The sequence below is a fragment of the Homalodisca vitripennis genome, chromosome 5 (genome assembly GCF_021130785.1).
Source record: "Homalodisca vitripennis isolate AUS2020 chromosome 5, UT_GWSS_2.1, whole genome shotgun sequence".
NCBI classification, from domain to species: Eukaryota; Metazoa; Arthropoda; class Insecta; order Hemiptera; family Cicadellidae; genus Homalodisca; species Homalodisca vitripennis.
Genome location: NC_060211.1, coordinates 8,827,648 through 8,842,017, shown reverse-complemented (window position 1 = coordinate 8,842,017; position 14,370 = coordinate 8,827,648). Strand labels below are relative to the sequence as shown.

Genomic DNA, 14,370 nt, shown 5'->3' with positions numbered 1-14,370 from the left:
TATGTGATAATACCTTTTAAACGTCCAATCACATATAAACCATATATACACAGAATATGGATCAGATAAACTGTTATTCTGACATAAGATTGTGCTAATAGAGAGTCGATACTGTCCTCATGGGCTTAAAGGTTAGAGAATTAGTGTAGTAGTTCATTTAATAGGGATCTTTCTACGGTGTACTTGTAATATACCGGTAAATGTCTGAAGAACTGCTTGTTATAGAGCCCTGACCAAGGTATCATCCTGCCGCTAGTTCAGCTGTATTAAGCAGGGCAATAAAGATATCGTTTCTCGACTAGCCATCTCCAACAACGTTACCCAAGTGGCTTCCTCCCTTATTACTACCAGTCTTTCAGATATCCTCCTTAACACTTCCCCTCAAAATTAAACAGAATATTATAGAATAAACTGTTGTTTAGCCCAACCCTCTCGCTCTGTTTTAAATACAAGAGAGAGTGAATGTAACAGAGGAGGGGAAGAATATCGAGATATCAGAATAGCTATGTATATGAAACCCTTGAAATATATATTATACGGAAGAGGATTGTGGAATTGGTCAATGTCACTGAGAATCAAATAGTTTTGACAGAAATTACGATTTAGTTAGTATTTTATACCTATGACTACGAATGAGAATGAAATGATAGGGAAAGAAAACAAAGGTTATACCTAGTCCATGGTTATTGAAAGAGTACGGTAATTGTTTAGCACTTTGGTTAGAAGATGAGTTTATGTAGTTAATGACTGTGTAGAACGTTAGCTGGGCATGCAGCTTTCAATCAGAAATTGAAGATGAGCTTAAGCTATTATTATATGGATGGAAGTTGGCAAAATATAAACTTTTCGAAATTTAATATGTTTTTTTTTTTAAACAATTTAGTATTGGAATATGATTAAACATGTAGAATTAGTCAAAAATGTACCCAGCTAGTTGACTTTGTTTTTTTTAGGATAGGCCCTTTTAGGCTTTATTCCGTCAATCCTCCTAGCCTCTGAGCATGGTGAGGAGCTTATCAAACAGAATAAGAAGAAGATTTGACAAAGCAAAAGGCCATGGTACTGATAAAATGTGCATCGTCACAGGGGTTTGACCTGCGATATGTCTAACTTAGATCCAAAGTCAAATGTCTTAGACCGCTCGGGCATCAGAACTCCCAAAAATTAGAAGAGGTCACAGAAAGTAGAAAGGCTAGTGAAGATAAGAAGCTATGAAGAATAACAACAAGGACGAAAGGAAACTCTTAACTTTCATTAGATGTGGTATTGGTCTAACGTGAGCTATTTCTCAATTTATTAAAGAATGGCAGAATCGTAAAAAAAGGTGATAGCATTGAGAAAGTAATGAAAAAAAGGTGAAAAGAAAGGTAAACTTATCGTTTCGTGGCTCTAGATCTATATTCAGAGGTATATTCGAGCTATATTCAGAGGTGGAGATATGTTCTTAAAATAACCACGCAAAGTTATAGTGATAACCGGATCATCATCAGTTCTCTCGAACGTTAAGTGGAGTTTCCAGTGATAACCGAATATTAATATCACTATTCATTAAGGCTGACTCAAAAGCACAATATTGTGGCCAGCAACTTTTTCTAGTCACGAATGATCAACTGACACGAAATTAAGAAATAAAAAATCATATAAGATTATTACTATTTGGATAAAATTCAGACTGATTAGGGGTTTCACGACTAGAGTTTTGATAGCCTTATGAAGTTCTGTACGAATAGTTTTTTTATTTGACCATAAATGCAGGGCTTTATGGGTTCAGTTAATATCTTTCCCAGGTGTAAGATTCGGATAAGCGTTAAGGGTCAATATTGTAAGTACCAGCACTCATCTTACCGATACTCCCCGTACTGAACTTCCCATTCATTTTAAATTGTATTATTTTCCTCCTTATATCCTCTTCGTTACTGGTAATTTAAGGTAAAATCAGATCTCTTCTACAGACCTTGAAATAATATAATACCTAGTATTACGTGTAAATTTATTTATTATACCAAAGTGTTCGAAGTATTACAAAAGAACCGTTAAGGTGATGCAATGGGGTTTTATTAGGTTTATTTTAATTTATTTGTCTCAGAAAAAAGTTCCCTGAAAAATATGTAAGAAAATTTTGATCACCACAAAAAGCAGCAATTAGTGTAGGAGTTTTGAGCAATTTTGTTAAACTAAACTCAAACAAAACTGCTTTAAGATTTAAATTTAAATTATTTACTCTATCTATTAAGAAATATAACTTCTGTTAATACACAAACAATGCAATCTTTTACTTAAGGCAATACATTTTTTTAATAAAATATAATATAACATAAATATATTATCATAATTATCACTGAAGGAAATAATTGTTATAAATAAAAACGTGTAATTGCCCCTACACATCAAATGTATATAATGTCAAAATTTCATATGCCTTAAATACTTCTTTAAATATCCATAATTCCTCGTAGAATATAGAATAAGTTTTTCTATTTTTCATGATTTAAAAAAATGTATCTTGCAAAAAAAAACACTTTTACAATTTTTTAAAAGTTGTTCAAGCCAACTGATATACCACCTTATATACGTGTATTGTAAAGTAAATTGGGTTGGATAATATTTTTAAACATTTCAGTTCTTAGTATTTCTCGATTTTTAATAATTCTCTGCTTCTCTTATAAGAGAACAGTAAAAAAATGTTGTTTGCTCTAAAAAATTTTTATTGCTTAAAGAGTATAAACTGTGTTCTAAACAAATAAAATAATATTAATAAGTGTAATACGAAAATTAAACTAGTTAGTCGTGTTTGAGTAGTAAATGCTAGAAAATATTTCATAGATTTGATAATTTCAACTGGAAAACTAAACATTTATGGGGTTTCTTTATGGAATTACATTTTAGTCTTTCAAATTTTCTGTCGTACAAATAAAGTTCAATACATAGTAAAATTTTTTTTATTTATAGGAACAAAGCTTATCGTGTAAAGCTTAGAAAGGTTTTTGAGAGAATTCATCGTGAAATATATGAATGATCTAACTAATAAGCAAATAGTTGCATTATATTTATTTATTGTTTTATATAAAACGCTAGAATTATATGCTTATGACACAAAAACTGTTTCGACAGACGCTCAGAAACATCTGCCTGTCACCACCAGACCCTTCTCACAATGGAAGGCTCTCTGATTATGTAAAACTGTGTTATCCAGTAATAACTTTTCCAGTTAATATCAGTGACAATTTACCCATGGAATTAGTCTCTGATTATTTTTTACACTTTAATTAAGATTAAGCATTGTTATTCCTACTTATTTCCAGTTCACTTATAGGATTTACTTAATCTTTACAACTTGTTTAAATAAAATACGTTCAAAATAAATTATACTAGACGTAGACATAGTTAATAATTAGGGTTTAAATAACTTAAACAACATGAATAACCTAATAAAGATTATTTTATTTAAGTAACAAATCCACGTTCATTTTCAGTTTAGGATTGTATTTTTGTATTAAGTAAATTGATGGCAACAATGGTTTGTTGTTTTTCAAGCATATTATTTGAATTACTGTAAAAATAAAATAAAATTCTCTCTTGAATATACCCAATTATTCTGTTTTTGTGAATTACATATCATTAAAGCAATTATATATAACGATTTTCTTAAGTAGATTAAAAAAGATAAAGGATTATAGACATTTGCCATCGTTAAATGTTACAAAAGGAATAACTTTTGTAACATTTAACGATGACAAATGTCCGTAATCCTGTTAGCCTTTCAAACCTTCCATCGCCAAATAACAAACTTCCAACATAGATTAAAAAGTTGAATATTTTCAGGTTTATCAAGACTTAGTACCCCATATGTAAATGCTACATGACCACATATCATATACAAGACGCCTTTGCTCTGTAAGTATTCATTTTTTAGAAGGAAATGCAATTTTTCGTATTAGTATTCGAACCAAGGACCAATTTGCATTGCATATATAGTACTGATATCTTACTTATGGGAAAATCATCTGTCGATTTAAAGTGCTGATGCATTGCGAATTAACTCTCGGCTCTTAGAACATAATAATTGTGAACAGGCCAGAACTTGCCTTTTGTATGTTTACATTGGTCAAGACAAATGTTTCCTCTACGATAAACTGACACATATTTTAGATACGGTATGACAGCATTCTGTGGCATCTCCACATACGAGCTTAGCCGTAACGTATGGCATTGAGCGATGTTTCTGTTGACACTAATATATGCTGGCGTGTTGACTTCCACTCACGATTCACGCAATTCCTAGATATTGACTGACAAAAACAACAGGCGTTCTTGACTGATCGTTCTATACAGTTCAGGTTAGACAGAGTTTCAAGTACTCAAATCTTGCCGAAAAATGTATAATATTCATGATTTTTTGTTACTTATAACTTTTGTTAATTTTTAGTTTAAAAAAATTGTTTCTAAGTATCTTTAAGAGAGACACTAATTCCAGTTCTTTATCATAAAGTCAGTATTATGCAGTCTGAGGCATTTTGAGTCCAACAGAAGCTGGACATGGAGGAGTTAAGCTACTTAAAAGGTTAATTAATGTATGTCAATTTACTGAAATGTTTACCATTTATTTGAAATTTTAAAGAAAGCAGTAGATTAAGAAACTACATTCAGATAGATGTGGTCAAGGATTATATGTGCAAGGGAAACTATGAAATTAACTGTGAATAATGACTATTATAACATATGAACATTCAGTCAGGACATTTAAAAAGAAAACTAGCGCATTCATCTAAACGATTGGGGTTCTATTTAAAGGTGGAACTGTTTACGCTTTTGCATATAATTAGGAAATATGTATTTGAATATAATTGGGGAATCCCATGGCCGAGCGGTCTAGGCTGTCGGACTTTGGGTCTGAACTACAGATAACTACAGGTAACTACAGCTCATTTCATTGTTGACAAGACGGAACGACAGACAAAGAGTCATAAAAGTCTTTATTAACCATTAATCGTACATAATGAAATAGGTTTCGTCCATAAATGTAAAAATTAAAATATACCAAACTATCTTAAATCTATACAAGCCTATAAAATCAACAGTAATCTCACAGCCAAAAAATTCTTTTGACAACTCTTTAGTAAAATGGACTTTAAGGGAACCAGCTGTACTTTCTAGTCCTAAACATACTTATAGGTGCAGTTCTAGCAGATAGTAGTAATTTATTGAAAAAGTTTATACCATAAAGTTTGTGTGATTTTGGCAGTCACTTTAACTTATACATTGAGATGTCAATTTTGCTTTTTCCACGTGTATTATGACTATATTTTCCCTGATGACAAATTCATCTAAGTTGTTTTTTTACGTACATCACTGTACTGAAAATATAGAAGTTCACCACAGCAATGCAAGGGGCGGCAATGCTCCACAGGGCCACCCTAACACATTGTGTGAATTACCTTTTTTTATCAATAAAATGTCGCTGAGTAAGGAGTAATGTACCCACAAAAGCAAGCCGGAAATACGGTAAAGACATTACTACATCTCCCGGCAAGCAAAAGAGATATGCTTCAACAACGTTCAGCCAAATCTCATGGTTGGCACTCCCAGAACTTATTCATGTCTATATTCAAATGAAGATTCAAGGAAAATGCAATGTATATGGATTAGTTAGTTTTTAAATATCGTGCCTACAAATAGACATACAGACAGATGGGGGGGGGTGGGGGGGGGGGGGGGTGGGGGGGGGGGGGGGTGGGGGGGGGGGGGGGTGGGGGGGGGGGGGGGTGGGGGGGGGGGGGGGTGGGGGGGGGGGAGGACTGCTTAGAGTTGCGTTGGATTTGGTTCTGACCGTTCCTCACTGTAACACAAGAATACTTCATAGTCCAAGATGCCAATGCAGTTTTTCTGTCAAGATAATCAGAGAGTAACATTTCATCGTTTTTGTGCTTTATTAAGGACACATTTTAAGTGTTTTAAAACAAGATACTGTATAACAATAACTGAGAGGTGACATCTTTGACTTTTATGTTGTCCTACAAATTTTGATGATATTTTTGGTTCAGCTAACTCGAAAATTTTATCATCTGATTCAATAAAGAAATTTATGCAAAAAATTATCAGGAAAGTTAGTACATTTGATGGACAACATATTTAAGGCTTTTGGACAAGATGGATATTTCTGAAGGCAAATCTTCAAAAAAGAAAAACAAACAATTCTTGATTAAAGTGGATGAATGCCTTGGCATTCTTAAGAATAAGCAATTTAGTAAGAAATCTTAAAATATCTTTTTGCGTAAAGCTTCATTCAAACTTACGATTGGTAACAAAACGGTCGACCTCAACAAAGTACTGCCTAGCCTGTTCCAGGTTGAAGGGACGGCCCTGTACATCGTACTGAGGGCCGAAGAAGACTCGCACAACAGCGTCACTGTCCTTGTCGCTGGTCAGCTGGATGTTGTAGTTGAAGGGCTTGTAGTTGAGTTGTGGCTGACGGGCCTTGTACTGGTAGGTCTCGGCCTGTTCACCCTGCTGGTAGGTAATAGCATTGTACAGCTCTACCTCAGCCTCATCCAGGTAAGTCACTAGCTTGTCCACATTCACAGACTGGACCTGGACTCCGGGGTACTCGAGCTGCTCCTGCTTGTAGGGTGTGAGTTGGTTCTTGAAAGCTTGGAAGTAGTAGACGACACGAGCGATAAACTGGTAGAAGACGGGATCCCTCAGGGCAGCAGAGTTTGTCTCGACTGCTCCGGGAGCAGACTAAAACAATAACACACGAGGTTTTATAAATATTGTTGGAGTTTCTTTACAATGAATATATGCGAATAACCTATAAAGCTTTTCCTTTTAGATTAAGCTCTTTCTTATCTTATACCCTACTGATTTCTGCACTTATTACCTGGTACTGGTAGTAGGGTTCAACGATGCTTCCAACAAATTTCCTGAAGACATCAAAGTATCCGTAGAGACCGTTGTAGGCGGCATAGTAGAAGTTGTTGGCAGAGTATTCGTTAGCTTGCACTAAGTTGCCCAAAACCTCAACTCCATTGTCAGAGTTCAGAGCCTGCTTGCCTCCATTTTCCTATAAAAGTGCAATCAGATTTTTAAAAGATTATAAATAAACTATAACCGTTGTGCATAGAGTACAGACACCTCATCTTTTCAAAGAAATAGGTTATCATGTAAAAAGCAATTGAAGGATGAATGTGTGTGATAAGTCAGTGGTACGCCAGTGCATGAAAGGTTATGTAAGTTGGATAGAAGAGATCTTAGAGGCTTGCAGGCTTAATATCATTATCAACCTAATATTGTACCGACTTGCTTCATTATCTTATAATTTTTCTTTAGACCTTGGTTTTCTAATATTAGTGGAGTGGTTGAAATGTGTGAGTATCTTTTTAGGAAGAAATTAATTTTAAGTATTACTGCCAGTTTTTATAGATTAATGAACAATAAGGTGTATACTAGATAGATATGGCTGATAACACTGACAAATCAGAGTAACGAATGAGATATCCGCTTGCTACCAAAGTTCATTATTTCTTCAGATATGTTAGTGATTTGTTGCTTACGATAATTCTTAGTGAAGTAGCAGTTTTTGTGATCATGTTTAAATTAGCCACTTTGTTATCACAACAAAGAGTGTTTGTATGATTACAGTCACAATATTTATCCTCTTAAGTACCTTTTTAGTGTATTATAAATATTTTACTCACGTTCTTGACCTGGCGACTGTCAACGGCGTCAGCAAAGCGCCTGTCCAGGTTCTGCAGCTGCTGGTAGTAGAAAGCGTTGGCGTTCTTGTAATCAACGTTGTTGGGGCGAGCTGGCACAGCGTGACCGTTGTGGTACTGGAGTTGTGGGTTGTATCCGGGCTGTACATAACAGAAAATTAGATTTTATTCATTCCAAATAAAGTTACTAAAAAAATAGTGTACAGTATTTTAGAATACATCTGACTGACTTTTCCGCAGAGAACTATTTGTAGAACTATACAATGTTCTGTAATTTTCTCTGGTCTTTAATCGTCATTCAACTTTCGCAATGTATAAAATATTTTCAACAAGTAACAAAGATTACAAGGTACAACATAAATATATAAATAAATAAATAAATAAATAAATATATATATATTTATTTAATTTTTACTACAGTTTCTATTTTTACTCCTGCAATGAAATTCAATATCGAAAACAAAGTAATCTGTAAAGTACCTGGATGTTTCTGGTAGAACTGGAAGGGTTGCACGGTGGGCAAGTTGTTGGCGTATCTCTCAAGGTTGTAGCGAGCCAGGACCTGCTGCAGGTAGTAGTAGAAAGCCTCGCCATTCTGGTACTGTGTCTTCTGTCCGTACTTCTGGCTGTTGAACCAGGCAGGGTAGTAGATCTGCTGGTAGGCATACTGCTGGTTCAAGTTGACATCCTCAGTAAAGTAAGCGACGCGGCCCTCGTAGTCGTACTGGTTCTGGTACTGCTGTTCGTAGTACTGGTAGTTCTGGTACTGCTCTTGGTACTGGAAGGGCTGTTGGTCCTGCTGTTGTTGTTGCTGCTGCTTCTGCTGCTGGTAGTAGTAGTAGTTGTTGGTGTTGTTTGACTGGACATAAACCTGCTTCTGACCTGTAGAAAGATTCAATAAATTTGTAGGTAATTGTTAGTTATTGAACTCTTAATCTTGTAGAAAGCAAAGGGAAATTCAAGCAGCATCTTCAAAAGCCAAGACAGTTATTTTTAAGGTGATTGTGTTTTTTTCTCCCGACTTCTCAACCCTGCTTACCTTGCTGCTTGTAGTACTGTGCCTGCTGGATAGCCCTGGTGTTGATGTACAGCTGGGGGTAGACCTCGGACTGGGGAGGCAAGACTACGCCCTGGGTGTCTTGACGCTTTACAATGGCGACACTCAGAGCGTAGACAAACTGACCCTCGTTGACGCGGTCTCGAGCCCAGCAAGCGGCCTGGAAGCAGAAAAATGTTCTCATTACCTCAAAATAGAACATTACTAGTGTACTTACTTAACCCATGAGAGGTACTTTCTTATCAATCCATATTCCACAGTCTATTGAGAATTAAATATATGTATTTATGTTTTAATTTGGTAAACTATATAACAATTTAAAATGTTCTACTAATTTTACTGATAATTTATTTATGTTATGGAAAATGATTAAAGTTATAACACATACCAAGGAACACATTTAGAAATGTGTTTTATATACGCGAATATCAAATTTACGTAGGATAAACTACAAGAACATCGAGAATTGCTAGATCTTCTAAAACTGCTGGGCATTCTGGAGGCTAGTACTCGAACTACTCATCATTTCCATCATTTGTCATATAAGTATAATGAACACAAAGCACAAGCAGTAAACGAGATTTGTTATGAAAATCAACATTTAAAAAATTTAATGATGTTTCTGCGTACTGAGATATAACCAAAGAGTGAGCATGTGCATAGAACCGAAGCATTGTCAGGGACCAGTAATATCAATCTTAGGTGATTAGCAAACTGGTAATCTTATGTTGAAATTTGAGGCAGTCGAAAACAGTGCGACTATAGTTCACTCTAGCGGATCCATTCTGTAAACAATCTGAGGCGGAAAAAACATGATGATGCCGGAAGTGTGATGTCAGTAGATGTGGAAGTGAGGGGAGAAATGAAAAGTAGGCAACTTAGCTGACTTCCAGTAGGCACACATCTCCCGTATGGATCAAAGATTACTTCTATTAGGGGTGTGGTATTATTTGCGCACAAAACAAACATACGCAATTAAATATTAACAGTGAAGAAAATTTCAGCTCCACAACTGAAATTAAGCTGAGGGTGTGACAACATCTCGAACAAAAGTTATTGTGCTTAATAATATAGCCTAGTCGAATTTATGTTTTTGAGCAATCATCTTTGAATATTCGCATATAAATACATTTTATTGACCATTACACAAATAAGAGATGTATTTTTAATCCTAATATGGATACCTGGTAGAAGGTGTTGTAGTCCTTGGCGAAGTAGAAGACATCAAACAGTTGGATGGCCTGTTGCAGATGGTTGGGGTTGTTGTAGTTGAAGACTTGTCCACGGGGCAGCAGACCCTGCTTGTATGCGTACTGGAACTGCTTTACGGCGTAATCATTCTGGTGGAACAAGAATTAGGCGATATGAAACTTATTGATACATCTTATAAAATACAATATACACTACTTTCTGGATTAGTACTTTTGCACCATCAACTAAAAATTGTGTTTTAATTTCTTATTATCTTGATAATTTTTGACCAGTAAAAATTTATAACAATATGTACGTTTCTGAGGAGTAAAATTTAACATCACACAATTACCTATGCATTAAAACGTAATTATAACTCACACAGTTGTTAAATTCTTTAACTGCTGTAAATATTTATAAAAGGTCACTGACTGTATATTAATATTTCACAAACATGATTTAACACGCTTTTTAGTAATGTTGTCGTGCAGAAATTAAAACGAAACATCCAGTGAATTCTAGAAGCAACATTCGGTTTAATATACCAAATTAAGAATAAATGTTCTTTCATAAGTTTAGTTTTGGAATGAAAAGTCAAGAACAACCATAGAAGTTTAAATTTCTTGTAGCGTCCGAATTCAAGTTGTCAAACTGCGGCCTGTTAGAATAAAAACGAAAAATCCAGTGAATTGTGGAAGCAACATGTTTGTAATGTACCAAATGAAGTGCTAAATGTTCAGCTTTAACAAGTTTAGTTTTGAAATGAAAAAGTTAAGAACTGTCATAGAAGTTTTAATTTGTTGTAGCGTCCCAATTCAAGTTGTCAAACTGCGGTCTGATACGTGACTGGTGTGAGCTCTTACATTGAAGTTGTTGACGTTGTAGAGGTCGAAGCTGTTGCCGAGTTGCTGTTGCTGCTGATTGTAGTTGGGCTGTGGAGCATTCACAAACAGCTGCAACAGGTTCTGCTGCTTCTCCCCCAACTTGGGGTCAACTGAAAAGGTTGGCAAACATTGGTTTTTCAGTTACTTTCTGAAGTTATTTATTAAACTTACACTTTTATAGAGTACAGTAAATTAGTAGTAACATTAGTTAATAAATACTCAAAACAATAATTATTATATCTCAAGTCTAATGAAATAAAAAATATATTTACATTTTGAATATAATTTAATCCTAATTCTTTGGCTTAAATGGCTTGTTTCAAAACTAACGTATAAATTTTCGGTTCACACCACAGTAAAATATCTCTTACAAATTAGATTCTTGAAATATTTCAGCGACGCTGTTGAGTTATCTTCAGGAAACATGTTATTACCTAAACATCAGATCTTGAAATCTTGTAGAAATTTATTTGTATTAGCGATGGTTCAACGCAGTGTCAACTGGAAAAACTTACATGTTAAAAAAACGAACTTTGTCCGCAAACTCTTCAGTGTGTGTAGTAATTGTAGAGCAGGTAATAGCCTTGTAGTCAGTTAAGTAAAACGATTACTTGTTAATTAATTGCAGAGTTGCAATAAAAATCGTTTACTAACGATTACTTCTTAATCTTTTGGTATTTCTGGCAGGAAAACGATTTTGTTACTTTTATTAATTGGTAAATAATAGAATTGTAATTTCATTTTGTTTTTGTGTACTCATAGGATTTTGCACTCATATTGAGACGGTTTGGTATTTCTGGCATAAATAAGAATAATTTGGTATTTTTGGTGGAAAGCCAAATAAGAATTTACATGTGTAAAGTTCTTTTCTAATAGTAAACTATGCTATTAATTTTAACTTTAGTATTTTATTCTGGAATAGGTTGAAAACATCGAATTTCTCTTGTTATTTTGTTTTGTCTAACACCTAGTCTTAACACTTCTGTTTGATTCTGTTCGTTTATCATCACTAGATAAGTAAAATTACGAACGTTAATTTCATGATAAACAAATTGTACAAAATTATAAAAAATCATTAAATCAACAATTGTTTCATAAAAGAATATTTCTGTATAAGCATACAAGTAAATGCCCACAAAGATACTGATAAGTGCATGAAACCAATCAGTAATGTTGTTAGCTTGCTGAGACGATCTTAACGATGTAACTTTTTCCCCTATCATCAAAGTTACTAGAAATAACTTTGTATTCACCTCATTACGAGGTAGTTGTTATTTTAGATTCGTTGAAACTGAATGAGTTCAGCATAAAAATGAAACTTCCATCAAAATACTTGCAGTGGAACAACTTTCCTTAGTAAATATCTCACCAGTCTTGTATATAGCTGATATTCACATTCAGCACTTTTGCAAGAAAACGAAATATGTTAGACAAAACAAATAGAAAAGATTGATTGTGGAATTAATAGTTTCTGAGGTAAATACTTTTTCATTAGTTCCTGAAAATGTGCAAATCACAGTTCACGGAATAGCTAATATAGGTACCTTAAGGTTTGGAATGGAAATAACACTTTATTGATTTTAAGGGATTTAAAGGAATTATGGATAACTAATGATTAAATGTGCGTTTTTGAGTTCTGCAATAATTTCTCCCCTCGTTCCCACCACGGTTAATGTTTAACAAACACATTTTGGACCACTTGAGACGGCATTATCCTCCATCCCATTAACTTTTAGAACTGTACAAGTAAAATCAAAAGCTTTAGTGGACATTTACTAGAATTCTTCTTGTGTCTCTATTCACAAAATTACGGACATTAATTTTTCAATCAACAACTTCATATTTGGACCCATCAAATTAAAGATAATAAAACATAAACCAGCGTCGCTAAATCTGTATAATGATAGACTATGTAAAATGATAACTGCAATTTGTTCGTCTTGTAAGCCAAATAAGCACAATTCCTTCTCCATATTAATTTGAGCTAAATTAATTGAGTCCCCTTCATAAATTTAATTAGTTTTTTAAAGATTTTAATAGTTCGAAAAGTTATTTTTGTTCTGAAAGATCTTTATTGCACGTTCATACATTATTCTAGTTTTCTGAATGGAAAAAGATTTCACGAACTAAAAGTAGAAGTAACAGTATAAAAGTCAATTACACATTACGAGTATAAATGTGGACTGTCATTCTTAGTTCATAAAAGAACAAAAAGGGACAAATTACCTATTATTTTATTTACATTTTTGTATCTAAAGGCAACAGGAAATTTGGTTTTGGTCACAAAAATTTGTCTTGAATACGGATACGACTGGAATTATATGGCATAATCCGACTAAAGGCATATAATATTATAAGACCATAAAACTAAAATCTGTAAATCCACTAAAAGAGCAGATTACCTTACCTGGGTTGGCGTAAGTGAGCCCCAAGGCACACAGAAGCAGGGCTGTTACCTTCATGGTGTGAACAGTACCGTCCTGACCACCACGGCCCTCTATATACACGCCGGTATCAGTGTATCGCGTAACCCCTGGCCTGGCACCTCCACAAAAACTGCCCTGGTGTTCATTCACCTCCGTGTTGGAGAGGTTATGGTAGACAGTTGCGATTAATCTTATTGCAAAACCCCCAATTATAGCTCGGTGCTGATATAACTTTGTGCCTTCTTTTCTCATTTTATTAGTAACATTTAAAAAACGATATCTATCCAACGATTTCTTATTCATAAAAGTAGTTTTACAGTTTTTTAAAATGTTCTGCGAACAAAGGAAAAAAAGTACATTTGGTAAAATTAGGATAGACTAAAATTTGATCAAATATACGTTAGTTGGATGCCTACTGGCAATTCGCGACTTGGAATAGAATTTAGAAGAGCTTGCTTTTGTAAAATTACCTCGAGTTTACAGCTATTACAAAATAATTTCCGAGAACTAACGAATTGCACTGCTGCTTTTTTGATTGCACCAACACAATTGTAAATTCTATCTCTTAAATAAAATTACTGATCCACTTTGTAATGTTATAACAAATAAAAGTCGTTATTCGACATAACTGCAATAAACCAATTAGTCTCAGTGAATGTACACAATTTTTTACTCCTTGAATCACTGGTTAGTGTTTTATTTATATTAACAGTTTTATGCTTTTGCTTTAATTTGTGCTCAAATTAGTGCTCTTTGTGCACTAATTTGCTTCATGAAAAGCATTTATGCACATCTAAGTGGTACAGGCCATAGAATTTTGTTTAAATGGCTTGAGTCCTAAGAGCTGGGGAAGCTTAAACAATCAACACAATACAAATAAATAAAATACTAGGAAGGATGCAAATTCAAAGGATTGTCACATTGGTAGTGAATATATTTTATTATTTTACTCGGTGATGAACTTACAATCATGTTTCTCATCAAAGTGAATATATTTTATTATTTTACTCGGTGATGAACTTACAATCATGTTCATCCGGACCACCTAGGGTCTTTCTGACTCTTTCGCTAGTTTAATCTGATTCTAGTGGCTTCCTGTT

General features: G+C 34.2%; 1 protein-coding gene across 1 annotated transcript; it reads right to left on the bottom strand.

Moving 5' to 3' along the window:
• Positions 1-5,786: 5,786 nt before the first annotated feature.
• On the bottom strand, positions 5,787-13,490 carry LOC124363351 (hexamerin-like; the record flags this gene model as incomplete). The annotated part of the gene is given in 10 exon segments (XM_046818600.1): positions 5,787-5,836; positions 6,294-6,738; positions 6,878-7,060; positions 7,695-7,853; positions 8,193-8,267; positions 8,269-8,594; positions 8,752-8,929; positions 9,954-10,109; positions 10,824-10,954; positions 13,252-13,490. Coding segments are annotated over 10 exon segments (1,758 nt in total), but the record flags the coding sequence as incomplete, so codon positions are not given.
• Between the last annotated feature and the right edge of the window lie 880 nt (positions 13,491-14,370).